The sequence below is a fragment of the Ciona intestinalis genome, chromosome 14 (assembly GCF_000224145.3).
Source record: "Ciona intestinalis chromosome 14, KH, whole genome shotgun sequence".
Classification (NCBI taxonomy): Eukaryota; Metazoa; Chordata; class Ascidiacea; order Phlebobranchia; family Cionidae; genus Ciona; species Ciona intestinalis.
The window spans coordinates 139,269-155,721 of NC_020179.2; the positions used below are offsets into that span (position 1 = coordinate 139,269).

The window sequence follows — 16,453 nt, forward strand, 5'->3', positions numbered from 1 at the left end:
CGCATAGTAACAAGTTAATTGGTAATAACCCCCCAATTAAAGGAAACAACATAAAACACCCTGGTTTTGCAAATAATAGGTGCCTATGTAAGTAACACAAACACTGCACGAGTGCTGCCTAACATACACAATACAACATACCATCATGGCAAACGTCGAACGATTCTCTTGCTCCTTTCTCGTCCCCGATTCTCCACACGATGACGCTATGATCCCACGAGCCACTCGCTAGTATCGACTCCGTTGGTGAGAATGCGAGGGAGGATACCGGGGCTTCGTGGGCTGGGGGCGGGATAAGTAGAAGAGCCAAAAACGCAAGTAGCATATTAGGGTGATAATTTGTCCAAATTGTTGGCTAAACAGAAAAACAGTCACCCACAAAGTTACATACAAGGTAACTTGTAAGCGGACACGAGGTGTATGAAGCAGAACACTCATGTTATAACGCCACGTAAGGATAAATAAGTTACATTCATTCAACCAACCATCATCTAATATTACCTGCAAGAATATCGAGTAAACGACCGGTTCTAATCGACCACACAAACACCTCGAATGTGTCACGTGACCCAGCGGCCACCAGCTCACCACTGCCATCTACTGACAAGCAAACGAACTGTGTCGGTCGGGGCGACGTGAACGTTCGAAAGTTCCGATATCTGTTTGTTAATAATATAGATGATTTATTTATAAATTCCATGTATTTATGATAAAAAACATCTCTTTAATCGAAGTTTTTATTATTTGCATGTACTTATATAATACATATATATATAATTTCTTTCATTTAGTAAAATTTATCTTTTTTCTATTAAAAAAGGATAAATCAGATATTTTTATTTTCACGTTCAACTAGTAATGAAAAACATACCCACCTGTGCAAATCGAACGCCCTCACAGTGCCATCTAGTGACGAAGATATGATCACATGACCAGATGAAGTGAAGCAAACACCCGTAACATTCGATTTATGTTCCGAGAAAGTCACGAAACAAAATCCATTGCTCGTGTTCCAAACTTTAACCTGTGATTCAATAATTGATTGATTAACAATATCTACAGTAGGCAGGCCTATGATACTTAGTGACCATGCACCTTATCTAGCTCACATGTTGTGTAAAACGTTGTTTTAACATAAACAATTTGTATATACATACATATATTTATACATATATATATATACTGGTAATAAGGGACACTTTTAGCACAAAATATCCAAATATTCTGATTGTATTTTAAACAATTAACAACGATCTATAGGATCCGTGAGAATACAGTTTTATAATTGTTTGAATGTTCTTTGTTTAATACTAAATGAGAGGGGAAAATAGAGTTAAAAGGTGTCCCATCTTTCCACCCTACTATATTATGTCAACTTCTTTTAACCATCACTCTTTTCATAGCGACTCTCCTTCGACAGTTTGGTTTAATCAACTAATGTTACGCTGATGTTAATGAACTTTGAATTATTTACGATTATCCGAATAATACGATTATATATCGATAATAATAAATTAATAATCATGATAAATATATATAAAAACTCCTAATTTTTAGTACTAATGAAGCCCCTAGCTAATAATAAACACACATATATATATAACAGCCTTCACCTTTCCATCTTCTCCCCCTGTTACAATGTATCTTCCATCAGGTGAATAATCCAGACATGTCATTCCACTATAATGGCCTTGTTGTTTCAATATATAAGATTCACTCTGCCACTCCCATACTAGTAACTGACCCAACGCACTGGAAGCTAAAGCCAACCAATCGCCAGTGTTGTTGAAAGCTGCTGCGGTTATACGGTGCTCCGAAATACTGAAAGTGCAACAAAACATTAAAAGAACAAAAAATAATCAAAATAAGAGCTTAAATATAAGAATGTAACTGCATCATGTTTCGTCATTTGGTTAAAACACTCCGAGCTTTATATTTTGAGATTCAATCATGTTTTGCAGTGTTTTGTAATATAAATATTTTTTCAGTTAGTGCAGTTATATCATAAAGCCTTAATCTTGTACCACTGGGTTGAAGCAACTACATTTAGGTGTCCTATTTGTAAACGCTGCTGTTTTTTATTTAAAAAAATTGTTATAAACAAACTCATCATTTTCCTCTAAGTACTGTGTACACCTGCGGTTCCTAAACTTTATAAAAAAATATATTTTGATACTTTTTGGTTCTATATATTCAAAGAATGCTACGGGAAAGATGCAAAAACCACAAGAATGAAAGAAAAAGTAAAAACCACACCAATAGAAGAAAAACACACCAATGTTGAAGCAAAAACATTTAGTGGTCCTCTTTGTAGATGCTGCTGTTTCGGGGATAGGTGAGGTAATATACATTATGTTGTTGTGTTGGGGTAGGTGGGGAAAAATGCAAAAACCACACCGACGAAAGAAAAAGCAAAAACTACCAAATACGATAACCGTCTAAAAGTGCTGTATGGACCCCAGTTTGGAAACCACAGAACTACAGTTTGGAAACCGCTGGTACACCGCATGCAAACTACATGGGAACTGTGACCTCTGATATATAACTAATATATAGTGAATATACAATGATGTCATTCCTTTTTCAAAATCCACCCCTAATGTTATAGCTGTTGCGTGTAAGAATTTCGGGTCTCTCAATTAAGAACGCCCTGCAGTGCTTTCACAAGCTTTTATTATAATAATAAGTTTTATACCCAAGCCAAAAGTTACCAAATCTCTCTGAAAAACAACTGCCACGTTTCTGACAACACAATGACACACGTCATAATGCACCATGTTACGTCACACTTGCTGTAATGGCTTCTGGCCAATAACAACAAAGGCAAAACACAATTTGTGACAATAACCTTTACCTTAATGAATGTATAAGATTGAAATCGGGCAATTCATGAATATGGAAAGCTCCGGTTGCCAACCCTGTGACCAACACATGTGTTTTTGTGTGGTATGCTGTGCTGGTTACGCTGTTGAATTCGCCTTCTTTGTTGAAAAAATATCTAAAAATAAGTAATTTAAGACAGAAGCATAAGAATATATAGGCTATATTATTATGTTATTGCTGCCAGGTGTATGTATTATAAGTGGGAAAGAGATTTCCAGGCTTGTTTGTTTTGGTGACCTTAAATATCACTGTGTGCGGTGTGTGTCCTTAAAAATGTTACATTGAAGCATGGGCACCAAACTGTATATAATACAGGGGAGGCAGGGATATAAATAGACCTCTTTTTTATCTAACTTATAAGTTGTGCAGTAAATTGAAGGGTAGGCTTGCCCACCCAGCTTAGGCGGCCTAGCTCTAAATTCTTCCAGACAGGAACAGTTTATGATATTTAACTAACTTTGCGATTCTTTTGTACAAAATTTTTGATTTCTTTTCTTCAATTTGTTCTTCATCACTATTTGTGACATCAGAATCTTCTTCTTTAGTTTCTCTGTGATGTAATAATGCTGTTATTGTGCACACAATCATATTTGAATATAGTGCTGTGCAGTATGATAGGATACCGTTACATTAACACATAAATCACATATTTCCTGATCTTGTTTTTAACAATTAACAACGCTCTTTTAGAGTTGTGAGGATACTGTTATACAATTCTGTAAATATTTTTTGTTTACTACCAAATAAGACGATAAAAAAATAAAAATTCCATCCCATACCCCAACCTATACTATAGTAACTACAGCGGTATTTATTTCTGTTCATATAATATATAATTCTGTAAATATTCTTTGTTTACTACCAAATGGAGAAATAAAAGAGAAAGAAAAAATGGAGCAACTTCCAAACTTACTTTTCAATATTTGGAGTTTTCAAATCTTTAAGTTCAGTATTTGACTCCCATACATTAAGTGTTCCATCTCTACTTACTGTGTATATGTCAAGTGAATTGGCTTCGAAGAAACAACCTGTTATAAAAATAAATGTTATAATAAGATTTAAACACAACATAAATGTGAAACGACAGTTGTTATAACAATGGTGTTCTGTTTCATACACTTCGTGCCCACTTACAAGTTACCACGTATTCAACTTATTTATCCTCGCATGACGGGGCAGCGACAGCCGTTATAACACAAGTGTTCTGTTTCAAACACCTCATGCCCACTTACAAGTTACCACGTATGTAACTCATTTATCTTCGCATGACGAGGAAACGACAGTCGTTATAACACTGATGTTCTGTTTTATACACCTCGTGCCCACTTACAAGTTTCCACGTATGTAACTCATTTATCTTCGCATGACGGGGAAACGACAGTCGTTATAACACGGGTGTTCTGTTTTATACACCTCGTGCCCGCTTACAAGTTACCACGTATGTAACTCTGTGGTTGGTTGTTTTAACAATGGCTGATAATTTGGATTATAGGTGTGGAAAGAATGTCAGCTAAAAAGTGTGGCTGTTGAACACAATAAATATTTACCAATAATTTCATCTTTATGAGCACCAAGTGAATACACGACCAGATTGTCACATTTCATAGCAGCGTACACTCGTGTGTTCATGTCACTACCACCAACAGCGAAGGCTCTGAATGAATGAATAATAAAAAAACACACAAAAAAAAATTGAAAACAAGGGTACAAAAAAAATTTTAAAAAGATTTAAAAACAAGAGTACAGCTCTTTAAAATCTAAGCTCAAGGTAAATTTCCGCTCTTCATTAATTAGTTGGTGGAAAATTCTAAGCATGACTCAAAATGTTGGAATAATGGTTTATGGAAAATGGTACGTTATATATAGGCTGTCATTTATTATATTTGTCCAGAAAATCCATGTTTTATGCATCTATTATACTTAAGTTATATTTATATCATTTATAAAATATTCTTTGTTGGTTTATTACTCTACCAACTGTTTTTACGAATTGAATTTTGCAGAAAAAGAAATCCTCAATCTATATATATATATATATATATATATATATTATATGCATTCATTGTTTAAATGAACATATGTATGGTGGGGTAAGATGGGACACCTTTAGCACATAATATCCAAATATACAGATCGGTTTAAATCAATTTATAACGGTGTATGCGAGTTGTGAGGATACAGTTTTATAATTAGTATATTTGAATTTTTTTTGTTTACTAACAAATGTAAAGAGAAAATAGAACGATAAGGTGTCATCTTCCCCACCCTACTATATAAAGCTTAAACAAACACCTGCTATCAGTTGTCCAATCTATACATGTAGTTTCACCGTACGCTCCATAAAATGTTCTTTGTAATTGGAACGGGTTCAATTCTCTTGACATACCAGGAGCATGGTACACCAATACAAGATTATCTTTAGTGACGGCAAACTTGCGGCCATCGGGGCTATATCTGGGGTAAGATGAAATTGGGGTTACATGTTCTACCTTAAATATATTGGTCTATACCATAAGCTGCAAGAGTGCAATATCCTGTAAATTTGTTTAAAATATTTTTAAATCTTCGCTACCAGAAAAGAACAAACAAATAAAGTTATTACTATAGTCCTTGGGTCAAGGACAAAAATAAAAGCAGCCTGGGTGTTGGGGTAATGGTCAAATTGATCCTAAATTCCCAGGTCCTTAACAAGGATCTCACTCATATACAATTTTATAAACACATAAAACTTGGAAACAATACTAAATAAATTATGTTATACATATTTGCATTACACCAAAAAATTTTACTATATGAAAAAAGAACAACTGCCAAAAAAGCGGATTAAATCTTAGTCTACTAACTTGATGCATTTAATTGGTTTCCTGAAGTGATGTCGATGTAAAACAGATTTGCTGATGAGACTTATTAGTGTCGCTTCTCCCTCTTTAATTGAAAATATAATTTGAAGTTAGACTTACTTTTACAAACAGTCTTTAATAAACTGTAATAAACAAATCACCCACAAAGTTACATAAATGGTAACTTGAAGCGAGCACGAGGTGTATGAAACAGAACACCCGTGTTATAACGTCTGTCGTTGCCCCGCCATGCGAGGATAAACAAGTTACATACATGGTAACTCGTAAGCGGGCACGAGGTGTATGAAACAGAACACCCGTGTTATAACGACTGTCGTTGCCCCGCCATGCAAGGATAAACAAGTTACATACATGGTAACTTAAAGCGAGCATGAGATGTATGAAATAGAACACCCGTGTTATAACGACTGTCGTTGCCCCGCTATGTGAGGATAAATAAGTTACATACATGGTAACTTGAAGCGAGCACGAGGTGTATGAAACAGAACACCTGTGTCATAACGACTGTCGTTGCCCGCCATGTGAGGATAAATAAGTTACATACATGGTAACTTGAAGCGGGCACGAGGTGTATGAAACAGAACACCCGTGTTATAACGACTGTCGTTGCTCCGCCATGTGAGGATAAATAAGTTACATTTATTCTGTCGTAAACCATCTTACCTTCATCCACAAGAATAGCAGTACACCCATTAGGTGCAACGGCTACGGTGACGATATTATATTTCGTTGTGATCGGTAACGTCTCAGATTTGTTGCTGAAACAATACAAAATATTAATGTTTGTTTTAACAAACTTATAATTTTACTTTTTGGGATCAGATCGAACAGTAATATCTTTTGTAAAGTTAATATTATATATGGGCCTAAATATATAAAAAAAATCAAAAAAAGTCAAATATTTTGCTGGAAACATAACCCTTTTTTGTAAAGTTATTATAATATTAGTAATACAGAAATAGAACAGTATTATTTTTTGTGAAATTATTATATTATTTGAAATAGCAATATTTTTTTGATGAAATTACAATTTAAAATAATAATGTTTTGCTTTATATTTCAGAACTCTCGGTTTTACTTTTTCAGATCAAACAGAGATACTCGATTCCCCACAGGACTAATCACTGTGTCACCATCTTTTAGAAATGAGATATTTCCTGTCCGATATACGGTGCCCACCAAGTTGGAAAACTGGAGAAATTGAAATAAATTAATATTTGTTAACAAACACCAGCGTCGTGGTACAGTAGTTAGCGCCCGCCTTCTATTTTCTTTTGTTTAATTTATTTTTAGTAACTACGTTTAGTCAATTGTTTGGAACGTTTCGACTCTTTTCACTGAATGTTGATGTGAAAATAAATTGGTCAGAACAGCTTAATCAAACTTATGTTTTATAACACCTAGCAGCAACTATTATGTATTTATATAAATGTGTTATTACAACAATATCCACAAACCTTGTAATTAAACTTCATTTTCAACTAAATGCAACACATTATCTTAACCTCCTGGAAATATAAACGCAAAATATAATAAGTTTTTTTAATGAATAACCGAAAAACTTTTGTAATCAATATTCGTGTATTATACCTTAATAATAATTTAGGAAAAAAAATTATTCAAAAAACATTTTACTGACGAAAAATTCCTCAAAATTATTCAGACAAAGAAGGTGCAAAAAACAACTTTTTACTCCAAGTACACAGATAATCAGGAAGGCGGAATAGTTAAATTCTCATTACAATAAAATTAAAGTGAGGAAAGAAAGTCATGTAACTTTGCAGTGGTGGGAGACTCCCTGGATTGTTCTTTCATTAAATACATTAACTGTGAAGATGATCGTTTTCGCTTTGCTTTTTGTGATTTACTCAATGTAGGGGTAGTGCATGGGGTAATGGGCAAAGACGGCTTATTGAAATTTTGTGCAGGACTTTTAAAGTCTGTTTTCTTTGTAGAATTTATTTGTTCTCTGGTTCTTGTAGGAATTTTGCTTATTTTATTGCATTGTTTACATTTAATATTAACACTTGATGAAGACTCAAAATAATCCTTTAAATTTCGTTTGTCTTTCCGTGCCAAAGCCCCCTTTTTACGAATTTGTCGTTTCATAGATTTTTGAATGTTTCTTGTCAATTTAACTTTTGGTTGTAGCTTCACTTCATGATTATCTGGCAAGTAAACAGATCTACAGTGCTGACATATTCGGCTAGTTGCTTCTGTGCATTCATGGTGGGAATATTCAACAGTTTCAACGAACGAAGACATTAATGCCCGACTTGTATTTGTTGATATTTGCGTCAGTAACTGTCCGGCTTGCCAGCGATATTTCATAGAATTTTTTTGAAATCTTAATAAATCAGTTTGATCCATGCTAAGATATAATGCCTATAGAGAAAACATAACATTAGTTCATTTACATCTTCGAATACAATAACGTAGCCTAATCACCCACAAAGTAACATACATCATACATGGTAACTCGTAAGCTGGCACGAGGTGTATTAACACTCGTGTTATAACCACTGTCGTTTCCGTCCACGCCAGGATAGAGTACGCTACATTCATTCATTCATTCATTCAGATTAATTGATACAACAAAGAGAATGGAATTAACAGCAAAACGAGAGTCCTGCGGGTAAAAACTACTTGAACAAAGTGCTAAGTCGTAGCTACTAAACCATAAACAACACCATTTTTACCGAAAACGTTTAACTATTGCAAAAAATGCAACACATATCTATTAGCTGACTCTAAACACGAGGTTTTATATTGTTGCTTCACACATGGCGTGGGGGTTTTCCAGCCTTCTTCTTTTCCCACTCTCGCTTAGTACTCTCGTAGTAAGTTTACGTATTACTTCTAAACCTTTTTTCCGGCTTAATCCAAAGCGAGAGATTCTCTTACCTTTTAAGAACTTCTAAATTCAAACATGTTGCCTCGCCAGCGCATCGATGTAAACCAGTAAAGCAAACAGTAAACCCTGTACTCCCTTTTCCAAACTTGACATATCTATTCTTATTCTATCGAAGCCTGTGCCTTTGTTTTGTACAAAAAAATGCGCAAACCAGAATAAAACAAAACGAATTCTTATTATACGCAGAAAGACATGTTTCTAAACAGCATAACAAAATATGTGAAAATAGGCTATTCTTTGACGTTCATTATTTCTTTCGCGTGCTTTATGCCATAAAATCCCTCCCATGTTCTGTGTTGAAAGGTCGGTATGAGCTTTCTTATGCTCTTGCTGTTCTCACGTTTCCCCCTTGTCGCTCGTCGCATGTTTGCCCAACAAGTTGTCGACCTTGCATTATGGAGTCGTTACGTTGAACGTATATATATACAGTAGGGCGGGGAAAGATGGGACACCTTTAGCACATAACATCCAAATATCCGGATCGTGTTTTAAACAATTAACAACGGTCTATGGGAGTTGTACGGTTATGGTTTTGTAATTCTTTGAATGTTCTTTGTTTACTACCAAATGAAACGAGAAAATAGAGACAAAAGGTGTTCCATCTCCCCCACCCTACTCTACTTTACACGTAAAGATTAGTCATTAGTACAAGCTTGAACTTATGTACCGCACCCCCAAACGCATCCAAACCTGTTTTATGAATTCGTAGCGTGACGTAACCGCAATACTTGAGATTCGACGAAGAGATATTTCCTTTTTCTTATTGTCGCCGTAAGTTATCTGTAACAGACATACCAGGTGTATGCAAAGTGTAAAACCTGTACAGTCGTTATGCTTTAACTGTAAGCTTAGATTCTTTTTAAAAATTATTGTAGGGTGGGGAGAGATGGGACATCACGTAATAGTAGGCTGGGGTAAGATGGGGCGCGTTTTTGTTCTAGTTTTGTATCTTATTTGGTCGTAAACAAAGAGTATTTACGGAATTGCATAACCGTATCTCATGGTTCCAAAAGAACGTTGTTAATTGTTCAAAACATGATCGGGAAATATGGGATTTTATGTTTAACACTATCCCGTCTTACCCCACAGAACTATACGACTTTTCAGGTGTGAAGAGTTAAAACTTACCATAATTTGCAAGTGTGTGAATATGGATTGAAATTGACCGGTACATAATTTGTTTGTTTAGCTATGGGCTCTCTTATGAAAAGTTGTATATTCTGCATAGCTTTTGCTCTGCCATTATTTGTTGAGGGAAGATTAAGAATATCAAGACATCCAAGCAGTGTATCATGGGATATTAATAGCACTGGTACCCAACTTAGATGTGTAGCTGAAGGTGCACAGCCTATATCTATAAGATGGCAGAAGAATGGACGTGGTTTATCTTCATTAAACCATATTACTCAGTGGAACACAGAAAAAAACAGCCAAACTTTATTAAGTACTTTACAATTTCAAAGCTTAACCAGACATGACGCGGCAAGTTATACTTGTGTGGCAACTGATAGGTTAAGTAGAACTGTGGTATCGCACGCTGCAAGCGTTACCATACTAGGGCCCCCTGTTATTATTCAAGGGCCTACAGATATCCATTCAACTTTGCATAATTCATCCATTAATATCCCATGTGTTGCTGAAGGACCTCCAGATATTACATCGGTTACTTGGGACTACACCATGTTTGCGAATGATGGGACACCAGTACACAGTGGTGAGTTCGAAACAAACCAACAATACCTACCAAAACTTCCTGCGGTAAATATTGCAATAAACCATAGTGTGACGCAATATGATATTTCATGTACTGCCAATAATTCCCGCGGCTCAGTTACATCAAGCGTGGCTACAGTGTATGTTGTAAGGGTGCCAGCCACTCCACTTATTATGAGCGTAATTTTAGGAAGTTCTACAGCAGAAATCCAATGGATGGTCGATTATTCTGACGTACAAGTTTGCATTGTTCGAGTTATTGAAGACAGAAATACTTTATTTGCATCAACTGAAGTACCTGCTCCATATAATGTGTTTACTGTTAGAAACCTGGATGCAACACAGCAGTATACAGCACGAGTTAAATGTCACAACTATATCGGGTATTCAGAATGGAGTGAACCGTATACTTTCTCACCCGCAACAAACTTAATACCTCCACAAAATGTTTCAGTCCATTTTCGTCCAAATATAACCTATGTAACCTGGCGTGTATCGCCCAATCCAGTTAAAGGACAATTAACAGGTTATAAATTGGAACTTTATGATGTAAGAAGCTCTTCGAAAACTACGCACAATTTAACACCTGACAATTTATCAGCTATGCTGTATGGCCTTTCAACAAATATGGAATATGGTGTTCGCATATGTGGCATGGCAGGGTTGAAAAAAGGACCATTTTCTAATCTTCAGACATTCCATGTCCCAATTTTTATTCCCCCAAGCACCCCGGACGTATTTCTACTTCAAATTGGAATAAATTCTGCCGTAGTCAACATATCCTTACCTTCGCATGGAAGTCATGACATTACAAGTTACACTGCAACACTTACAACCAACAGCCTGCTGAACATTAAGACTCCTTACACATCAAGTCGAAACATCATTATGCTTTCAGGTTTGATGCCATACACTTCCTACAACTGTAGTGTCACTTGTATCAGTAAAGCAGGGAAATCAAATCCTAGTAAAGCTTTCACTTTTCAAACACTGCCAGAAATTCCAACAGCAAGTCCGAGCCATGTATCCGCTGCAGTTATAAATGATACAGGTGTAAATATTACTTGGAACTCAGTTGATAACATGGTGGTCAACAATGCTTCTATGTATTACAAAGTTTGTGTCTTAGGCCTCTCTCAGCATAAGTGTAGTAACACAACACAAAGTTACATTATTTTAAGCTCAATTAAACCTGGAAAAAGTTCAGCTTTTGTGTATGCCTGTACTGTGTCTGGCTGTGGAGTTTCAAGCAGTAATTCATTTATTATTACATCTACAACTCTGACTTCAGCTACAAGTAGTCCCATAGCAAATGTCAAAGATGATGCAACCATTATCATAATAGCTGTTGTTGTATCACTTGCCATAATTGTAATAATTTTGGCGGCCGCGTTTCGGCATTTTTATAGAAAAAGGTTAACAAAACAAAGTGTGACAGCTAATCCTAATGTCACTTATGGACCAGTGGCCACTGGTAATACCCTGCGTTCAGAGAATGCTTATTACACATCCATGTCTTCAACTGGATCTATTTCTATTGTACAACAGTTGGAAGAATTGGTGCAGGATGTTTTGATCGAAAACAAACGACTAAAACTTGGTAAAATATTAGGGGAGGGTGAATTTGGATTTGTGTACAAAGCTACAATAAGTGCTGATGCTAATAGCAACAATAACAGCAACCAGACTGCAACAGTACAGGGTCATGTTGCTGTGAAATCAATTAAAGTAACTGGGCACACTTATACAGAAGTGGAGGGATTCGTAAAAGAAGGTCTTCGCATGAAAGATTTGGACCACCCTAATGTTATGGCCTTGATTGGAATCGCTTTCACAGCGGAAGATTTAAATAAACCTGCGTCCCCATTAGTTGTCTTACCATACATGCCAAATGGTGATTTACGTTCCTATCTGTTTTCAATGCGAACGGCGGGTTTGTCCGAGAAATTTACGGTTCAAAAGTTGCTTTTATTCGCATTGGATGTAGCAAAAGGAATGCAGTACCTTTCTAATAGAAATTTCATTCATCGAGATTTAGCTGCAAGAAATTGTATGCTGGATGAGAATTACAAAGTTGTTGTTTCAGATTTCGGTCTTTCACGGACTGTATATTCGGAAAGTTATTACAGACAAACACACATCTCAAAAATGCCAGTTAAATGGATGGCTTTGGAAAGCTTGGCTGATAATATATTTACCCCTTTGTCTGATGTTTGGTCCTTTGGTGTCACTGTTTGGGAAATACTTACAATGGGTCAAAGCCCATATCCTGGCGTTGGTAACCACGAGGTATATCAACTTTTACGAAACGGAACTCGGCTTAATAAACCCGAGCACTGCCCTTCCAAAGTTTGGTTCAGCGTCGTTTTCCCGTGCTGGACTGTACAGGTGAAAGATCGGATTACTTTTGATAAACTTGTTGAAGTTTTGAGTGAGATAACTTGTAATCCAACTGAGGATATTGAAACTCCTATTGTTCAATCTGCATCATGTTTATCGGGTAGCGAATATGAGGAGCCAGGAGGAGTGGGAGAAAAAAGGCAGGAGGAGGAGCTGGGTTATATAACATGGCTGACGACAATATATCAATGAAGCCATTAATCCACACGAGAGCAACATCGTGTGGTGATGAAGTAGTTGACCTGTGATCACTTTGTACAAATTTAACGAAACAAAATGTAAGATGTTTCTCCTATGTGGGTGAGGTCCAATGCCAGTGACACACCATGGGGCCGAGGATTCTGGCTAGAATTGGCCCATTACCCCAACATTGTATATGCACATTCTATAGCAGTGAGGTCCTACAGTGTAGCAAGCAATGGGTCCTAGGATTTAGGCCTGGATTGGCCCATTACCTAAAATGTAACCTATAGTTGATCATTATTCTTTTGCCCTTATGTTTCCGCAAATCTAATTGACCAATCTAACCATTTTAAATAGCAAAAATTGGTGCCTTTAGTTTTTTAGTGCCTTTTTGTAATTTTTCATATGAAGCTTTTTATAAACTAAGCAGTAAGTTAGACACCTTTATACTACACGCAGTGTATTTATACTATTTTCAATACATAACATGTTTTTGTAACTTTATATATTCCGTTAATACTGTTATACGTATAAATGACATTATATTTTCTAAATTAAAATTGCATTTACTTGTTTTAACAAAATCTATTGCACATTATTTTGCTAATAATATTCAACGCGTTTCATATTGAAAAACAATTTGATTTTCACAATTTCAATGTATTATATGCAGTAATATTGCAACTAAAACTTGTTTCTACTGTTTAAAGTGTTACTGCTGCCTATGTTTAAGGATTGTAAAACAAGATATTGCTATGTAAATATGCATGTGGCAGTAAAGTTGCTTTTTGTTTATTATTTAATATGCAACCTAACAGTTACTTGTTTTAAAATTGGTGTTGCTAATGTTTATTATTATCTGCATTATGCTTTGAATGTAAAGTTAAATAAATTCAATCTAACTTACCAGTGTTGTTGCTTGGGGGCAGGATAAGTTTACAAACAAACATATATTAATTACAGTATTGTTTATACTGTTATACCCTGTACAAAAGATATTGTTTACTAAAATTAATAAGATCACAAGTCCCACTGAAAAGATAGGCACATATTTATAAAGATTAAAATGTTTCAATTAGGTTAGTTATCAAAAACAACTGTGACCAATACACTATATGTGTGCAGTTTTACTTGCAAATGCATTTCCCTCAATAACAAAATTCCCATTTTAACACAACTACTAAAAATGAAATGGTATATCTATATAAAACTCAGGTAGAGATAAAATTCAAGGTGTTTAGAATGGTTCAAAACGAAAAAAAGAGAACAGTTTTACCAAAAAAAGGCTAAAAACAGTAAAATCACGATATAGTAAAATTGGAATTAAAATGAAATTTCGTTTGTGTAAACAGAAAACAAATATAAAAATTCTGGCAGCAATAGTGTAAAAATAGAAATAACAGTTATTTATTCGGACATCCTCTCTTAGTGTGGCCAACTTCTTTGCATAATCCACATGTGGGAGGTCGTTTTCGCTTTGCGGCTCGTGGCTGGTTGTGAGAAGTACTGGGGGTTGGAGCTGTATCTGGAACATAACATTGAATAAATGAATGTAACTTACTTTATCCTCGCTAACCGGAAAAAGATAGTCGTTATCACAAGGGTTTAACACATTGTGCCAGCTTATGAGTTACTATGTATGAATGAATGAATGTAACTTACTTTATACTCGCGTGGCCGAAAAAAGACAGTCGTTATCACACAGGTTCAACACCTCAGCTTACAAGTTACCATGAATGTTACTTTGCGGTTAAAAATTTTTTTGTGGATTTTTTTTTTTTATTATGGCTGATAATTGGACAACCCTTCAGTGACCACTGGATTAGTGACCGCAACATTATTATTATTTATCTTTTCAAAACATTAAGTAAGACCATGTTATTTAAATAATGAAAAGGGAATCAACAGCAAAATGGCATTCATTAAAACACGCTATATGGATTGGATAGAAGGTGTGAGAAAGAGTGTTAGTTAAAAAAGTGTGGCTGTTGAACCAAACTGTAATAAAAACAGTAAGAAATACACCTGGAGGAAAATACGATATTGGTAATTTGTCCGACGCCATGACACTAAATTAATGCTTTTATTTCCAGCAGTTTACAAATTTTCACAAATGTATAAAAATAAATATCCAGTTTCATCTTACTTTGCATTGAGTCGCACCACTCAAAGAAACCGCATTGTGCGTCCCTGGGTTTGTCACAAGTGTAAAACATCCTCCCTTTATTTGCCCCTTCCTTCTGTACAGTGCGTTGGGTTGCGGGAATATCACATTTACACATCACATCGCCTGATACTCTTATGCTAGATTTAATATTTCTAAATACAAAAGGTAAAACTGATTAGTTTCAAAATATTACATAAGCATAGGAATAAAAGAGAATGTTGGGGTAATCAGCCAACTTTGGCCTGAATTCCAGGTCCCATAGCATGTCTCACTGTAGGACCTCACACATATAGAATAGAATGTGCATATACAATGTTGGGGTAATGGGCCAACTCTGGCCTAAATCCCAGGTCCCATGGCTTGCCTCACTGTAGGACTTCACCCATATAGAACATACCCGGTGGTCTAAATTGCCAAATTCATCCTAAACCCCAGGGGTATCAACAATAACCTCACCCACATATGATATCTAATAAAAACTTGCCTATTATTTAACCCAGAGGTAAAGCTGGTTTGTTGTTGAGTAGATTGGTTGTTATTATCAACCCACATAAAGAAGTCACACCCTCCATTCTGCTTCCCACATTTATAAAACTCCCTTCCAGTATTTGGTCCATCTTTCCTCACAGTAAGAACAATAGAAACCTCCCCACACTGACAAGCGGGAACGTTTTCATCGCTTCGTGTCGCCGCTAACGTTGATTTCTTCCTTGTCCCACCCTTCTTAACACCTCCTCTAGAACCTCTGGAACTCAAAACACCTGGACCAGCACCTGTGTGACCACCACTACCACCACCAGGTCTTGATCCCCCACCCCTTGGGCCATTACCACCAAAACCTCCTGAGCCACCAGCACCAGGTCTTGATCCCGCACCCCTGTGGGCATTACCCTGCCTTGCATTACTTGCACCTCTATGTTGGTTACTTGCAGTATGTTGATTGTTCGTGTATCTGGAACCAAAACCGGTTTATATGTAATGGTTTTACCAGACATATTATACTTAACTTAATAACAGTATATATATATGGGCATATGTTAAAAAAGCAGGAATACAAATTAAGGTTTTTAAAAATTCAGCAATTCCTGGCACAAAATAGCCAAAACACAAATATGGTATACAATGTAGTGAATTCCTTCGCTGAATTCCTTCTTTCTTATTATTGTTACGCGCCGCTTTAAGTGTGTCGCTCCTAATTAACATTCCTACGTTTCTCCCGTATTTCCTAATGTGACAATTTACTCAGTTTGCATGTGTTATTTGCCATTTGTACTGCAGTTAAGTTCGAGTGCGCGTTAAGTTGTCTTTAACTACTTTAACTCTTTTTGTTCC

At 35.9% G+C, this 16,453-nt stretch overlaps 4 protein-coding genes across 4 annotated transcripts in view; 1 reads left to right on the forward strand and 3 right to left on the reverse strand.

Moving 5' to 3' along the window:
• LOC100183259 (periodic tryptophan protein 2 homolog) overlaps positions 1–7,287 on the reverse strand; it is a 9,863-nt gene extending 2,576 nt beyond the window's left edge. The window contains exons 1-13 of the mRNA XM_026837718.1: positions 7,202–7,287; positions 6,823–6,935; positions 6,408–6,502; positions 5,727–5,808; positions 5,176–5,337; positions 4,431–4,537; positions 3,797–3,911; positions 3,341–3,433; positions 2,855–2,998; positions 1,614–1,821; positions 876–1,024; positions 502–659; positions 142–282 (exon numbers count right to left, since the gene is read on the reverse strand). Coding sequence (XP_026693519.1) covers positions 142–282; positions 502–659; positions 876–1,024; positions 1,614–1,821; positions 2,855–2,998; positions 3,341–3,433; positions 3,797–3,911; positions 4,431–4,537; positions 5,176–5,337; positions 5,727–5,808; positions 6,408–6,502; positions 6,823–6,935; positions 7,202–7,219 — 1,585 coding nt within the window. The 5' untranslated portion in view covers positions 7,220–7,287. The remainder of the gene's footprint in view (positions 1–141; positions 283–501; positions 660–875; positions 1,025–1,613; positions 1,822–2,854; positions 2,999–3,340; positions 3,434–3,796; positions 3,912–4,430; positions 4,538–5,175; positions 5,338–5,726; positions 5,809–6,407; positions 6,503–6,822; positions 6,936–7,201) is intronic.
• LOC100180894 (UPF0711 protein C18orf21 homolog) lies at positions 7,253–9,950 on the reverse strand. Its single transcript, XM_009862403.3, has 3 exons — positions 9,787–9,950; positions 9,349–9,438; positions 7,253–8,129 (listed from the first exon to the last, which is right to left on the reverse strand). Exons 1-3 carry the CDS (start codon positions 9,787–9,789, stop codon positions 7,494–7,496), a joined length of 729 nt encoding a protein of 242 aa, XP_009860705.2. The 5' UTR covers positions 9,790–9,950; the 3' UTR covers positions 7,253–7,493.
• Positions 9,459–14,481, forward strand: LOC445707 (tyrosine-protein kinase receptor TYRO3). The gene has a single exon (XM_002124852.4). The coding sequence runs from the start codon at positions 9,850–9,852 to the stop codon at positions 12,961–12,963; it is 3,114 nt and encodes a 1,037-aa protein (XP_002124888.2). The 5' UTR covers positions 9,459–9,849; the 3' UTR covers positions 12,964–14,481.
• Positions 13,939–16,453, reverse strand: part of zf(cchc/grf)-1 (zinc finger (CCHC/GRF)-1) — a 9,735-nt gene continuing 7,220 nt past the window's right edge. The window contains exons 14-16 of the mRNA XM_026837619.1: positions 15,606–16,084; positions 15,101–15,273; positions 13,939–14,479 (exon numbers count right to left, since the gene is read on the reverse strand). Coding sequence (XP_026693420.1) covers positions 14,358–14,479; positions 15,101–15,273; positions 15,606–16,084 — 774 coding nt within the window. The 3' untranslated portion in view covers positions 13,939–14,357. The remainder of the gene's footprint in view (positions 14,480–15,100; positions 15,274–15,605; positions 16,085–16,453) is intronic.

What these genes read in the sequence shown, in the direction of transcription:
- LOC100180894 (XM_009862403.3), bottom strand. An exon ending in GCTACGAATTCATAAAACAG is followed by an intron (nt 8,130 to 9,348) that starts GTTTGGATGCGT and finishes TTTTCTCTATAG; the next exon opens with GCATTATATCTTAGCATGGA.
- LOC445707 (XM_002124852.4), top strand. Translation starts at nt 9,850, where the DNA reads ATGGGCTCTCTTATGAAAAGTTGTATATTCTGCATAGCTTTTGCTCTG.